At 36.2% G+C, this 16,303-nt stretch overlaps 1 protein-coding gene and 1 pseudogene across 2 annotated transcripts; both read left to right on the forward strand.

The window, feature by feature from the left end:
• Positions 1-598: 598 nt before the first annotated feature.
• On the forward strand, positions 599-1,910 carry LOC143596739 (agglutinin-like; annotated as a pseudogene).
• Positions 1,911-11,050: 9,140 nt separating this feature from the next.
• Positions 11,051-14,267, forward strand: LOC143596741 (UDP-glucuronate:xylan alpha-glucuronosyltransferase 2-like). 2 transcript variants are annotated; one of them, XM_077075435.1, is made up of 3 exons: positions 11,051-11,470; positions 11,765-12,422; positions 13,091-14,267. In XM_077075435.1, exons 1-3 carry the CDS (start codon positions 11,303-11,305, stop codon positions 14,032-14,034), a joined length of 1,770 nt encoding a protein of 589 aa, XP_076931550.1. In that variant the 5' UTR covers positions 11,051-11,302; the 3' UTR covers positions 14,035-14,267. The 2 variants fall into 2 exon arrangements, with proteins under 2 accessions (XP_076931550.1, XP_076931551.1); XM_077075436.1 differs by having other exon boundaries at positions 11,341-11,475.
• Positions 14,268-16,303: the final 2,036 nt, after the last annotated feature.

Consider the following 16,303-nt stretch of genomic DNA (forward strand, 5'->3'; position numbering starts at 1 on the left):
AAAAACTATGACTTCAAGAGTGGAAATGTAATTTAGATTAATAAGTTATATGTTTTTAACCTAACCTAACCTAACCTAACCTAACCCACGGTTGTATCTCAAAATACTATAGTGAAAAAAGTTGGGTCCAAAGTAGTTAATGGGTCTCATGAATTAGGGTTGACACTCCATACTCTTCACATGGGAACAACGCAGCAAACGAACAGGCATGCCAGCTTGCCCCTGTAGTTCAATTTTGGTAATCGAGACGTTACTGTCGATGGCTGGTCATCTTTCGCTGGTTCACGAGACGTTACATTACTGTGGCTTCTGAAGTTTGTCTCTTCGTTTTCCACTAATACTTGATAAGTTACGTACCTTTCGTCTTCACTTTCTCAGAGCATTCAACTGAGAAAAGGTTATTACGATTTTTCATTGTTTGTTTTCTTTACCTGAACTGAACAGTACGTATTTATTCAAACTACACACATGTTCTTCATCTCTTTATTGTTATTTTCCCATTGTGTTTATTTTCAGAACATTCATTTTGTAATTTATTATATAGTACTGTAAAGCTAAGCTACTATTTGTTTGTCTGATTTACAAGTGATTTTGAAGGATGCATAACTCATGGGGTGGTTCACAGGGAAACAACTGGGTGTATATGCCTCAAGGCCATATCGAAAAAATAAAAATTAGCGTGAGATATGCAGGAAGGAGTTGTTGACTCTCCAGACCTACTTCAAAACAGGTGAAGCTTTAACATCTTCTTGTGGCGGCAAGGGTGGTAATCGAACTGACACGGTAACTAATATTCTTTCATTTCTGTTTGGTGTTTATACCGTTGGCATATTTTACAAAAAAGACATGTCTCTAATTTTGTAGATTTGCATAGACTACCCTGATGAATATTTAATTTCAATAAGTGGGACAATTGGTCACTATGAGGGATCAGATGTAGTGATGTCTATATGTTTTAATACAAACCAGAACCGTTATGGCCCGTATGGTACTCGTCATGGCAACGCCTTCTCGTATGATGGAAAGGGCGGGGTGATTGTTGGATTTCATGGCCGTTCTAACAACTACCTCAATGCTATTGGAGTTTATGTGAGGCCTGAATCTGGTCTAAATCCTGCGTATGAAATCAAACTAATACATGATGAGGTTAATTTGTTCTCATAGTCTCGTAAAGTCTCTTGTTGGTATTTCTTTTTGTTTAATTAGTTAAGTTTTTGACTACAGTCATGCTCTAGTATGTCTAGATCTGCAATGCCGAGGGACGCAGGCCCATGGGGAGCATGTGGAGGTAAACCGTGGGACGACGGGGTTTTTTCAACCATCAAACAAGTGCGTGTTCATTTAGGAGAGTTGAATGCGATTTACGCGCTGCAGTTTGAATATCTGAATAAGGATGGTAAATCTGTTTTGTCACAAATCCATGGATCAACAGGTGGATTAACCATACAACGGGTATGTGCGATTGTACAACTACAGTAACACATGTTCCTTTTTTTCTTCTGTGTTTCATTGACCTCTTGATTCATCTACGGTGAAAACAAAACCATGATCTTGGCAGGTTGATTTGGATGTCAAGAATGAGCATTTGACAGACATCTCTGGGTTTTATGGAGACGTCAAAGGGTATAATGGAATGGAAGCAATCACGTCGATTAGTTTTCATACAAACATGAGGATTCATGGGCCTTATGGGGAAGAAAGGGGATTCGGATATAATTGCTATTGTTCATCAGCATATCCCGGGAAAGTAACTGGTTTTCATGGCAGGGACAATGGATTCTTAAGTGGAATAGGTGTTCATATGGAGTATTTCTGAAGATGATGACTAGTTGTATACATTGATCAACAGCAGTTTTATTTCGTTTTTGTTATTATTTTCATATTTTGTCTTCGTTTTTAGAATTTGGCTTTCTAAACCTTGTGTCAAGTGGAATACTAAGATCTTGTAACATTTATGATTGGCTATATTGGTATGAAGGGTTTTTGTATTCGAAACAGGTATTGGTTTTGTTGGACTTAATTGGGCAAATGATGTGGTTTATATGAAAAGACTCTCATGTTCAACATTATCATTTTATAGGAGAATTTTTTTTATATCTTTATAAAATATTCTTTAAAGTTCGAATATAAATGTTTTATTTTATTTATATATATTTTTTATTTTTCAACAAGTGAAGAAATTTCAATTCAGAAAAGCGCAACAAAAAATTTTGTAATTAAGTTATATCATAAAAGAAATCCCATATAACTTGAAAATCGATTAAATATGTATAAATTAGGTTTTGTCATGTGAATCTATTCCAGAAACAAGTGCTGTTACTCCTAAAACCAGTCAAATAGAATCCAAAAAATAAAGTGAAATTAGGTTTTTTATTTATTGGGTGTGGGGAGGAGTGAATATAGTTGAATGAAAAGAGCATTTCAGGGGTCAAAGGACACAATCATAATGCATTACACTTGAACTGATAATATGTAGAGATTGAAAATCTAGATTTTGAAGAAACAATTCATTTTCGTCCGGATAGTACTTATCAAACTTTGTGAATTTTTCAAGTATTGAGAATTGAAGGATTTTGTAGTGTTTATTTTGTTTGCCCACAGTTAAGACATATGATTTTCAGGTGAAATCTTGTTCTATTAGATGGATGAAGTGTTACATGTAATGGAAACCGACAATTTTTTTTTTTCCGAACAACAATTTATATGTTAGCAAAGCTAGCAACAACTAGAAAAGAAAATTACATGAATCGAAAAGGGGTTTTTAAGCCACTCGTTCCAACTAAGTACTTTTACTCTCTCTATGTGTAATCTACAAAAACGAATGATTAAAGAGATAACTGGAAATTAGGCCGTTGCTTCTATCTTTACTAGAGAAGACTTTTGTTTCGAGTTCGTCAAATGATCCACCACGCGTTAAGAATAATCCCTTGAATCATATTCTTCTTCTTGCCAGTAACCGGTAACATCTCAAGCCAAACAATTATACCAGAATTAGAAGGGTCAGTTACCAATGGCAATTTAAGCCACTTACATATGGCATTCCCTAGCCAAGAAGCAATCTTGCACATTCCAAATAAATGACCCAAACATTTATCTGCATTCGAGCAAAACAAACAGAACCGAAGGGATATAAATTACCTTATTCACAAGGCTAGGATGTAAAGTTTGACGATTGAGAGAAATTCACCATTCCAATATGTTTATTTCAATAGGGAGTAACCAGTTCCAACGAGTACTTAAATCCCCGTCAGATAAAATCATACAATCTATATGGTTTCTTATAGAATTCATTGAAAAGGTATTATCTACACCAAAATACCAAACCAATAATAATATAATAAATTGTAATACAACGCCCGTCATAAATCTAATTTCTAATGTTCCTATAGCAGTCCCAAGGAATTTAAAGAGCTTAAAGCTTCTGTTGTAATATTACCTTAGTATGACACCACTTACGATTGTGTGGTCGTCTCATTTGTAGAAGTCCTTTGATTCCCCGATCTGCTTTCCTTTGTCTGAAGTGCTTGCTTCTGTGTTGAAAGCTCTATATTTGCACTTATTACATGAGGTGTAGTGCCATGCCTTATTCTCACCAACAATGACATCTTTTATGGCAGCCACGCAGTTAACTTGCTTTCATTGCATCAGGATAGCACTGCCAATAAGCGGTGGGTTTTACAGTATCTTATTGCGCTTGCAATTTCAGAATGTGGCATACCATGTTTCATTGTTGATCAGATCCATGTTGCGGATATTGTTTGGTCTGACTCTTGTGCCAGACTGCCAGGGGAGGAGGTTGGATAACGAAGAGTCCACAGGTGGGAAAGTTTAGCTCTTTGTACCGCATGCAGCCATATATTAAAAACTGGTGAACTGGGCCTTTAAATTGTTACCCAATTTTTCCGGTTAGAACCCCATAGGACCATACGCAAGGCCACATATGGTTTCGGTTTAGAACAAATAGATGATAGGAATAATAGTATAACAAACTGAGCAAGGTTATCTGTTGATGTAGGAAAATATGTTATTTCTTGATGTGAAATGCATTTTGATGCCAACATGATTGAGTTTCACTACATAAGATTCTGGGTGTGTGGATTATGTGGACCTTGGATATATATTTTGGTTGCAAAATAAGCATCTAAGAGTTACGAAACTAAGAAGATATTAAACAAAGTGTAACCATATAAATCAAAGAGGCTTCTATTATTTTGTATTTAAGCATTTAATTTGGCATTACAGATCCAGAATGTATGTGCATACCTGTTGATGAGATGTGACAACTCTGGGATAGGCGGGCTGATTAATATTGTTGTCGCATGACTGGAGCTGAGTTGCATGTCGTCTATCTGAGAGTTACAAGATCAGTTGTTATAAATCTGCTACCACTTTAAGCAACAAAAAAAATACAATCATAAATATTCATATAGTTTAGTTTGAAAATGCAAAGCAAGTATAAACCAAAATTAACTCGCAGGTCATAAAAAAACTTCAAGATAGTCTTGATGCTCAATAAGAACTTTCATTCGCGATGGCAGAACCAAATGCAGCTAGAAAGACACACGACCAGTTTAGTACATTAATTGTAGTGTAGTCTTCTACTGGTCGGGAATGAAGTTAATCGTTCAGCGTTCCAAAAAAAAAGAGCGCCAAAAAACTCACAAACCAAGCTGCAATCACCGAGATCATGACAAGACGAAGAGACTGAGGACGAACCAGACAAAGAAAGCGAAGGGTTAGACTGGAATCGCAAGTTGTTACGCGCATATATATACAAAAATTCAGAGAATCTATTTGCACACAAACCCATAATTACAACACTCCTATACTGAATACGTATCAGAATCTAAACCCGTACAGGACCTTCAACCTGAAGACTAAGGATCTTTAACATTCGTTTAAATGGAGACGACTTTGGTCACTTTAAAGCTTAACAATAACAACTATAGATCACAAAGGCTAGTGCTCGCATACACTCATAAATCAGAATAAATAGCAATTTTTTTACCATACTACAACAGCAACTTCTTCTCACATGAAAACCTCCTACATTAAGTCTATACTACACAATACACATTGAATAGTACACATAATTAATGCACACACAAACAATAAAAAAATACACAACCTTACTCGCTAAATTTGAAAACCATACCTTTGTTAAAGGCGACTATGGAACGTTGGTAGATGTCTGGGAAAATCAGAACCTTCGAAAACCAAAAAAAAAAGGTTAACCAATTTCCTAAAGCTACATTACAATAAAGTAAACCTAGAAATTGAAATTCATATTTGACGTATACATGTAAAAAACCGAAAAGAGTCATATCAGAATATAAATTAACAACAGAAGGTTTAACTTCTAAAGCATAAGTAAATAAAACGTGCACTAATTCACTAACTTGATAGCCGAAAACCCAGACACGATCAAAATGCCAACGACATGCAAATGAAGAACCAAAAAATATATGCAGTAATATAAAAATTACACACGTTAGGCTAAATGTAGTGGGCGAAAATGGGGCGATTTTTTTGGAGGGGGGGGGGACACCGCCCCCCGGGCGATATTTGGGCGATAAGGGGCGGGGGCGAGAGGCTCTCGTCATCGGAAGGGGGGAAATATTATTATTTTAATAATAATACCATTGGGCAACGGTAAAAAGAAATTAATTAAAACAATATATATATATATATATATATATATATATATATATATATATATATATATATATGATTGATTTCTTTTGAGAACCGCTTTGAGCTTTAAGAACTCGAAATAACTCAACGTAACAAATTTTTTTTTGAATTTTTTTTACACATATGTAATACGTAAGTGTAAGTAATGTACAAAAGATTAGCATAATTTTTTACACACCGAATCGACTTATTACACATGTGTAACTAACATTTAAACTTGCGTAATTATCAAAAACACTTATTCTCTCTCCTGATTTATTTTTTAATCAAATTTAATCTCAGCCACATATTCAAGCTCATTTAATTAAATGTGTGGTCCAAAATTGAGTTCTTAAAGTTCTTACAACTCATCAAGTTTTCAAAATATCCCTCCCCTATATATATATATATATATATAAACATATATCTTCTTCTTCTTCTTCATTTCATATCCATTTCATACACAATTCATACCCAAATTCTTCAAAAAGTCAAGAAAAATGAATCCTGGAAACAACCTGAACCAACTGAATCCCGTGGAACTCACCGCTACCATGAGAGAAATCATCAACACGAAAACATTGCCGAGGAACTCAACGATACCATGAGAGAAACCAAAAAACAACATGAAAAGATTGCCGCTATGTTGAAATTGCGGGAAATGAGTAAAGAATACGAATCACTCAAAGCAGCCAGGTTACACGAAGAGGCCGCATTATTGAAACGACGACGAATTGAAAAAATGCGCGAATATTATGGATATTAGTTTTGTTTAGTTATGTATTTTTTTTTATTTTTAGTTATGTATTTTTTTTAGTTATGTATTTTTTTTATTTTTAGTTTATTTTTTTTTTGAATTTCTTTTTAATTTTTAATACATTTTTATTTAATTATATGTTTAGTTTAAGTATAAAAAGAAAATAGTAAAATGTGGGCCAGATTGTAGCCCTACACCATTACATCACAAAAATAAATTTCCACCCCTTACTGACTGGGTGCCACTTGTCGCATTTCGCCCTTATTTGTAGCTCCTCCACTACGCATAACCTTATACAGGTGGCACAAAGAACAGAAGGTTTGAAACAGACCCCCACCAGGCACCAACAATGAAATAGTATAAAAAAAGGAAGAAACCATAACGATTATTATATTATTAAGATAAGCTGGATTCGAACTCGAGCAAACACCGTAACACAAGCTAACACCACACCACCGTGCTAGAACAAAATTATGTAAAAAGTTCACAAATGTTTAACTTATAATTAGTGACGGCCCAACCATTTTAAAGGCCTAAAGCGTAGGAAAAATTGGGGACATTATCAAACGTTAGATAAGTGAAATTACATAATTTATAAGCTTAATTTGTAGAATTTATTGAGTGATTGTCGTGTTTCGTATATGAAACTACAAAATTTTCAATTTTTGTTTTCGAAAAGGAGTTTGATTTATATAGATTTATTGGATTTTAATAATCCCTAATAATATTTTAATAAACCCTATATATTTTCGATCAATTTTTGCTTTAGAAAAGGAGTTTGATTAGGAAATATTTAGAAAAATATCTTTCCCGGTGGAAAAAGCTAATACGGAGATTGGGAAAAAAAATTAGTGACTGAGTGAATAATAAAAAAAAGTAACAAATAAAAGAAGTATATCATAGACTCATAATATAAAATTATATTAATATGAAGAATTGAACCTGGGATGGAAGACTTCAAAGTCGGAGGCCTCATACTATAACCACTAGGCCAATATATAGTTTCTATTTTACTTTCACGTATATGGTTTAAATATGATTTTCTACAAATATATAAATATTTGTTTTTAAACGCCCTTATTTTTTCCAGAGGCTTCAAGCCCTAGCTTCACCCGATATTACCATAGGGCCGCCCCTGCTTATAATAAAAGCTTCGAACCTAATTCATTGTGGCGCCAAAGTCTTTCTTTATACTATATAGATAATCCCCCTTCCTCGTTTATAAATGAAGTGTCTGTATACTTGTTCGGATTAGTCGACATGACACAAGTTTAACATGTTTTATTATCACTTAGCTCGTCTGATTTAACTAGACTAATGTATGTCAATTTTCGTTACGTGAACATAATGTTCCTCCTTAACTAATCGTTAATATTAATTTGATTAGGATCTATTTAAACTATATAAAATACTGTAGATGGTAGCTTAGCTATTTCGTAACGGCTAATAGTGACATATTATCGCTCATTTAGAAACTTGGAAAGTTGACAACCCAACTAATTAGTTGTTGGCCATGCCTTGCATACCACCCATTATAATTGAATGTCACTTTACCATTATGCCCCTGTGCATTTGAATAAAAAACTTAACACTTCAATAATTATTATCAACTCATCAATATTGCATTTTAGACACCTGTCAACTTACTTATGTCGCTTATGAGAATAAGATGTGGAAGCTAATTCCATTAACCTGTCAGCTTCTAGTATTATTGTTTAAGTTTACTAGTTAAGAATAATTACCTGCATTTATACTGAAAAGGATATTTAAATTATGTGTTCGGTGTTTGCAATCAAAATGGTGTAAATATGTTAATGATGTTATCAAAGTCTTTATCCATTTGCGAGTAATCACGGCAAATCTTTCTTTTCACGATTCTAATCATAGATCCCAGCACTCGATAAAATCTTTATGCACTTGATCTATATATTTCGTCACTTTCTTCGTAGAAGCGAAGATGTCGATCGAGTTCTAATTAGCAGAATAATCGTCAAAGATTTCTTTGAGAAACACCAATTAACGAAGAGTTCAATTGTTTAAATACATTTTTGGTAATTCGATTATTGGTATGTAAATATTGAAGATAGAAGTTGTCCATTTATCCTACAAAACATGTTATTAAGAAGAAAAAACAAGACAAAATTACAAATTTTGTCCTTTAAAAAAAGCTAAATTGCGGTTCGTGTCCTTTTTTTAGTTTTTTTGCAGGCGGTGTCCTTTAAACATTTTTTCCTACACGTTATGTCATTTACGCTAACTGGGTTAGAAAAACGCAGTTAAATACCCTCACGTGAGGCGCATATGAGGGCATTTTTGTCTTTTCGTTTGTACCTTCTTCTTCTTCTTCTTCATTTTGCAAATCTCAATCACACACTTCGATAATATACACCACTGCACACTATTATAACATGTCACTCATTTCAAAAATCGGAAATTATAACCCTAAAAAAGAGGTATTTTGTGATCTACACAAGAACCCTAATTCCAATTCTCTAATCTTCAATTCAATTCAATTTATTGATTCATGAAAGGAACCAAGAGGCTTGGCGTATCAGAACCCACTGCAGACACCAATTCGTATGGCGTATCGGAACCCACTGCAGACCGACAGTCCTCACCATCGACGTCACAATTGAGGACGGTGGTGGGGGAGGGTGGTGGTGGTGGTTGGAGATGGGAGGTTGACGACAGCGGTGAGGAGTGGGAGGAGGACGGTGGCGGTTGGAGATGGGTGGTTGACGGCGGCGGTGGGGAGTGGGAGGAGGAGGACGGCGACGGTTGGAAATGGGTGGTTGACGGCGGCGGTTGGAGATGGGTGGTTGACGGCGGCGACGGTGTTTGTGAGGGTTTCAAGGGATTTGGGAGTGATGATGTTTGGTGGGTTGAATGGAATGGAATGGAATCTACAATGGAGTAGTTGTGGTATGGTGATGGTGGTGCTTAGAGAGAGAAAGAAGAGAGAAAGGTGTTATAAATTTGTAGGTATAGATGAAAATAAAAATATGTCCCCACATGCTTCTCACGTGAGAGTATTTAACTGAGTTTTTCTAACGCAGTTAGCGTAAAGTACATAACGTGTAGGGAAATAATGTTTAAAGGACACCGCATGCAAAGAAACATAAAAAAGACACGAACCGTAATTTGGATTTTTTTAAAGGACAAATTTTGTAATTCTGTCAAAACACAATGAGAATTTTAAAAATATATGATGACACGAATCAACCCCTATGGGAAGACTAAGGTGCTGTTTGTTTTTGAAGACAAAAATTGTCTGCATTCTGATTTAATGTTTGCAACTGAAGATGTGGTCTGAAGGTCTGCAATCTGAAAATATAATATTGTTTGTTTTATAAATTGGATATCGTCTGCATAAGCTGAATATTAGTTACATATCATATATATTAAAGTAGATAAAAGTCATTTAACGTTTGTAGACTGCTAAAATAATTGGTAGTGGTGTATGAACTATGGAAGTGAGTGGTGGTAGACGATTGTGGTAACGGTGGGTATGGTGATGGATGATTGTTGTGGTGGGTGGTGGACCGTGATGGTGGCCGACAATGGGTGGTGGTGGTGATGAACGGTGGTGGGTGGTGGACTATGGTGGTGGTGGCTGGTTGTGGCGGGTGGTGGTGGTGGTGGCGGGGTGGTGGTGTTGGATGGTGGTGGCGGGTGGTGGTGGCGACGGACTGTGGGTGGTGATGGTGGATGGTGGTGGTAGTGGACGGTGGTTGTGGCCGACAAGGGTGGTGGTGGCGACGGACGGTGGGTGGTGATGGTGGATGGTGGTGGTAGTGGACAGTGGTTGTGGCCGACGAGGGTGGTGGTGGTGATGGACGGTGGTGGTGGTGGTGGGTGGTTGACGGTGGTGGTGGCGGACGGAGGGTGGTGGTGGTGGTGGACGGTGGTGGCGGCAGATGGTGGGTGGTGGTGGCGACGGACGGTGGTGATGGGTGGTGGTGGTGGCGGACAGTGGTGGTGGGTGGTGGTGGCGGCGGACGGTGGATGGTGGTGGTGGTGGCGGATGGTGGGTGGTGGTGGTGTTGGACATTGGGTGTTGGTACTTGGTATAATGTTAAGAAGTGTGAAGATGTGTGAAAATGGTGAAAAATGCTTATTTTTTAAGACTATAAAAGCAATTTTTAGATCTTTTTTTAAAAAAAAAAAACAAACAGTCTTCAAGAGCTTATGTCTGCGCGCCCGCAAACATAGGCTCCTTACAAACCTTATAAGCAAAAACAAACACAACCTAAATTTTCCATTTATATATATGCCTCTAAAACACACATATAATATCATACAATTTAGTAATTTACACTTCATAACATAACACTTGCACTCTGTTCTTAAGTTCTTAATCACAAAACACTTATATTTTAATTCAAGTTTTTAAAATGACTTACATGACAAGTTAACATTTAAAAATTTGATATTCTACCTTTTTTTTTCTTCTGTTATACCATATATGAGCCATGTTTTAAACAAGAATTCTAAATTATAAAATAATAAAACTAATCATTTTATGAAAAGAACACGGTCGATCTTCAAATAGAAGCTTCTGCGCATAAAATCACAAGGATACATTGGTAATTTCACACGTCTTAAAACCATGATTTTAAAACCAATTTATAAATTGCAAATCGGCAGAACAAAGATATGGTTCATTTTGGTTTCATTGAAGTTGTCTATAAGAGAAGACAACGCCCTAAACAATAGTAGATTGACACTTGGAGCCCTCCAACTACTACTTATATCTTTGATTAAAATTCAATTCTCATTGCCTTTATATCATCAATCAATTCATCGTATATCAAATAACATCAAATTCACAATTTTAATTGGTCCCATTTTTCCTTTGAAACTCCAACAACAATGTGGAAGGTCACCCCTTCTAAATCTTTGGTCATTAGGATCAATCTTGTTTTCCTTTCATGCTTTCTTGTTATTTATGCCATCCTTCTTCTTCGACCATCGACCACCATATACCATGAAAATGCGGCTTCTTACATCCGTTGCTCCCTCCGTGATTGCCATCACAAGGTAAGGTGAGCCACAGCCAGAAAACATGCACTCAATAGTGCATGTTTTCCGGCTAGCAAACATTTTCAATATTTCATATGTTTATGTAGTTTACCTACCTGCATAAACTACAATAGAAAATATCCTGCTAACTAATGTGATCAGGTAAATTACACGGATTATATTGTATAGGTGTCCTTTAGATGATCATGATAGAAAACCAGTAGAAACAATATTCAAACCAAATACCAGGAATCAAGTGTTTACCACTACACTAACGTTTTAAGGTTAACATATATATTCATTTTTGTTAAGGTGGAAACCGGCTACAAGATGAAGGCTGTGTTGCTAGAAGATCCAGTAGAGTTAAGCCGAAATCAATTAAACGAAAGTAGTGATCGAAAAATGGTGAAGAGAGAAAGGCCAAGTTTTTTGAATGCAAGTTTCATTGGAAGAGGGATTAGAATAGGGATGGTGAATATGGAAGGAGAAGATTTAAGCGATTGGACCTCAATCGAAAAGACAATTCCTGTTACATTTGAGAAGGTATCCGAGTACTTTGAATGGAAAGATTTGTTTCCAGAATGGATAGATGAAGAAGAAGAGATGCATCAAGCATTGTGTCCCGAGATTCCGATGCCCGAATACGAGAAATACGGGTACATGGATATGATAGTGGTGAAGATACCATGCAAGTATCCGGCAGAAGGGTGGGCAAGAGATGTTTACAGGCTGCAATTGCACCTTATAGCGGCGAATATGGCGGTGAGGAGAGGGAGGAGGAGTTGGAGTAGGAAGCCAAAGGTGGTGGTTTTGAGCAAGTGCCGGCCAATGGTGGAGATATTCCGGTGTGATGATATGTTAGTGCATGATGGCGATTGGTGGTATTATCAACCGGATATTAAAAGGTTGGAACAGAAGGTTTATTTACCTGTTGGCACTTGTAGTTTGGCTCTACCACTATGGGGGAAAGGTAACATTTTAACTTTTTCTTACCATTTGTCACAATACCATTTTGTCAAACTAATATTATAAGGTTAATTAAGAAAAAAGAAAAGAATAAAATATGAAGATATGGTAGGGAGTTGGTGGTGGCCTGGTGGGGTGCACATCAGTTTGTTTAGAGCAGTTGAGAGTTTATGCAAAGATATATGATTTGACATAGTTTGGTTCCAAGTCAATTGCTAATGTGATCCGTCAGGTTATGCTAACTTAGTTTACAAGATTCAAAAAACTATTATTTTTTTTTAATAATTTCTTTCTGTAAATAAAAGATTTATTAAATCTTTAGCTTTGTTGATTTTAACAACCACCATATTTATTTTTCGAGTATTTTTAGAATCCGACTAGACAGTTGTTACCTGTTTGAAAACCGGCGTCTACATAAATAATTTAATAAAATATTTACAATATCTTTTTCATAAAATAAAACAATTTTATTTATGTTTGAGGCATATTTGTAAATTTAATAAAATATAAGAACTCAAAAGGTAACTATGGATCTTTTAAATCCAATGATTTCATCTTAAGACCATTGATAACTTTTCTTTTTATGAACGTCCGATAATGATGAATTGAAATCTTTGTAACAAAACATATATAGAAAAAAATTATTAATCTTTCTTAATCTTTTTAAAACAGGAAACGATGAAGTCTACGATGTTGAGAAGCTTAAGAAAACCAACACAAGAACCAAATCAAGAAAACGAGAAGCCTATGCTACAGTCCTCCACTCATCCGAATCATACGTTTGCGGAGCCATCATGCTAGCCCAAACCCTCTTAAAAACCGGCACCAAACGCGACCTCATCCTCCTCATCGACACCTCCATCTCCATCGCCAAACGCGAGGCCTTAGCCGCGGCTGGTTGGACCATCCGAATCATCGAACGTATTCGCAACCCACGAGCCGAGAAAAACTCCTACAACGAGTACAACTATAGCAAGTTTCGGTTATGGCAACTCACTGACTACGACAAAATAATATTCATCGACTCGGACATCATCGTTCTTCGTAACCTAGACATAGTATTCTCGTTCCCACAAATGTCTGCTGTTGGGAACGACAACTCGATATTCAATTCGGGTATCATGGTCATTGAGCCTTCAAATTGTACGTTCATGCATTTCATGCAACAAACTGAGGAAATAATATCGTACAATGGTGGTGACCAAGGCTTTTTAAACGAGATATTTGTGTATTGGCATAGGTTACCTAGAAGGGTTAACTTTTTAAAGAATTTCTGGTCGAACACAACGGTCGAAACGAGTATGAAGAACCAGTTGTTTGGGGCTGATCCACCAAAGCTTTACGCGATACATTATTTGGGGCTAAAGCCGTGGGCTTGTTATAGGGATTATGATTGTAATTGGGACATTGGTGATCAAAGGGTTTACGCGAGTGATGTTGCGCATCTGACGTGGTGGAAGATTCACGACACGATTGATGCGAGTTTGCAAGATCATTGTAAGTTAACGAAGCAAAGGAAGATCGAGTTGAAGTGGGATCGGATGCAGGCTGGGAAAATAGGGTTTGCTGATGAGCATTGGAAGATTAATGTTACGGATCCAAGACGCCGTGGTTGAAGGGTTATGGGTTTGCTTTTGAATGATGGTTATTATGGGTTTTGATTTTGGGGAATGTTGGGTTGGAGTTATTATTTGGATGTAGTGGATTCTTGATGTACATAGTACATGAGTTATACTTGTATGGAGATAAAATATGTGCATTTAGTTATTGTTCCAATATACTTATGATTCAATTACAATGATTGATATATTCATGCATGTAAGATCCATCTTTCATTAGACATAACTTCTTCATGCCGTCTGAGATAGTGGATGTGACCATCAACGAACCTGATCCTTCTATATAGCGTATGGGGTTTATCTATTTTAATATTTTGGGTGTAAAGTATATTGCTGTTTTTCAACCGACATATGAACTTTTTGACTGTAGCCCAATTGATTAAGTTATTTAGAAGGGATATATCCATATATCTTACATGTTTCTACTTACTAACATATTTCTACTTACTAAGAGCATCAACAACAACAAACTTCAACAAACCGCCACATCAGTGGCACATCAGATTTCAAACTTTTCTCAAAAACTCACACTTTCTTTCACAACAACAAACCTCCACAAACCTACATATCATCGCCTACTACTTTATATTTAATTAAGAGTGAAGGACTAAAATCGTTCTTAATGTTTGCTCAAATATACGATTTTCGTTAAAAAAAGGTTTATTTTAGTCTTTTTTATATTTTATTTAATTAATCATTTAATTCAAAATGAATAATATTAATGCACACAACAATAACTGTAGATTACTTTGACCATTTAATTCACATTAGATAAATTCAACCAACACCACAAACACTACATCTTCATCGCCAAACTCAACTACCCTCTTCATCTCCTCAACTTCACTTTTAATCCACCCCTAATTTTTTCATAAACCCTAAATTCACCATACCCACTGTCAATTTCAATTTCTATATTGGCAAACCCCCAAAAATCTTATACTCACTGTAGATTATCGGAGATTTGTAAACAAGATCGGAATCGAGGCGTCAAGCGGCGGCGGACGGTGATCTGTAGCAGTGATTAAGGTATAAATTGTTTCAGGGCAGTTCCGTTTATCTATTGCTAAAATCAGCAATGTTTAAAACTGTCGACGGGCCCACATCTTCTCGTCCGTCAGACGTTTGCAGATCCAACCTTGTTCGCCGGACTTTGGCACTACAACGGTGACTGTCCGCTTGATCCTCGTCCGCCCCTTGCCACATGTATCCGGACCTCGGGGAACCCACCCTGTTGTGGATGCTCTAACACTATCAAATTATATATTTCTTATATCTAAACACGTTAATTACATATTTTTGCAAGCAAAAAAATCAATTACATAGATATCCTTCTTATAATACACACACACACACACACACACTAGACGGGTGCCCGCACGATGCAACAGGTGTTTGAACACAGACCCTGTTAATCACGTAACCAATATGAGTGTTTATGATTTGGTTAAAACCTTGAAATCGTTTGAACCGGTCATTGGTTTGACTTTTTTTTTCGTCTTCTTCTTCTTCTTCTTTCAGTTAGTTGGTCGGTTTCAAAATTTTCAAAACATAGTGCACGGTTGATTCGTGGTATATACTGGAAACCGGCCAAATAAATGCTGAATGCATTTAATCTTTTTTATTAATTATTAGATACGTTTTGTTATATATATATAGGTATTGGATCATTTCAGAAGTTTTTTTACAGCGAGAAGTGCGAGAAGTGAAGGTGTAACTCCATTAATCCCTAATTTCACTCCCTTTTTTATGTGTAGGTGTGTTGTGTAGGTGCATATGTATGTGTGTAGGTACGTATGTTTGTATATGTGTACGTATGTTTGTATATGTGTATGTATGTTTGTATGCGTGTAGGTACACATGTTTGAATGTGACTCGGTACATTTTTATGTTTGTAGGTAGGTTTGAATGTGTAATTAAGACATAAATGCAACCAACCTACATATATGTATGTAAAATCATATGAAAGTGAGTGAAATTAGAGATTAATGGAGTTATTCCTTCACTTCTCGCACTTCTCGCTGTAATATCACTTCTCGCAAGATTCATCCCCTATATATATGTATGTATTGGATCATTTCAGAAGTTTTTTTAGAGCGAGAAGTGCGGGAAGTGAAGGTGTAACTCCATTAATCCCTAATTTCACTCCCTTTCTTATGTGTAGGTGCGTTGTGTAGGTGCATATGTATGTGTGTAGGTACGTACGTTTGTATATGTCTACGTATGTTGTATATGTGTAGGTACATAGGTTTGAATGTGGCTCGGT

This window comes from Bidens hawaiensis, unplaced genomic scaffold, assembly GCF_021521415.1.
Source record: "Bidens hawaiensis isolate Kalapana, Puna unplaced genomic scaffold, B.hawaiensis_p1.1 tig00046920_1, whole genome shotgun sequence".
Taxonomy (NCBI): domain Eukaryota; kingdom Viridiplantae; phylum Streptophyta; class Magnoliopsida; order Asterales; family Asteraceae; genus Bidens; species Bidens hawaiensis.

What these genes read in the sequence shown, in the direction of transcription:
- LOC143596741 (XM_077075435.1), top strand. Translation starts at nt 11,303, where the DNA reads ATGTGGAAGGTCACCCCTTCTAAATCTTTGGTCATTAGGATCAATCTT. An exon ending in TCCGTGATTGCCATCACAAG is followed by an intron (nt 11,471 to 11,764) that starts GTAAGGTGAGCC and finishes ATTTTTGTTAAG; the next exon opens with GTGGAAACCGGCTACAAGAT. An exon ending in TCTACCACTATGGGGGAAAG is followed by an intron (nt 12,423 to 13,090) that starts GTAACATTTTAA and finishes TTTTTAAAACAG; the next exon opens with GAAACGATGAAGTCTACGAT.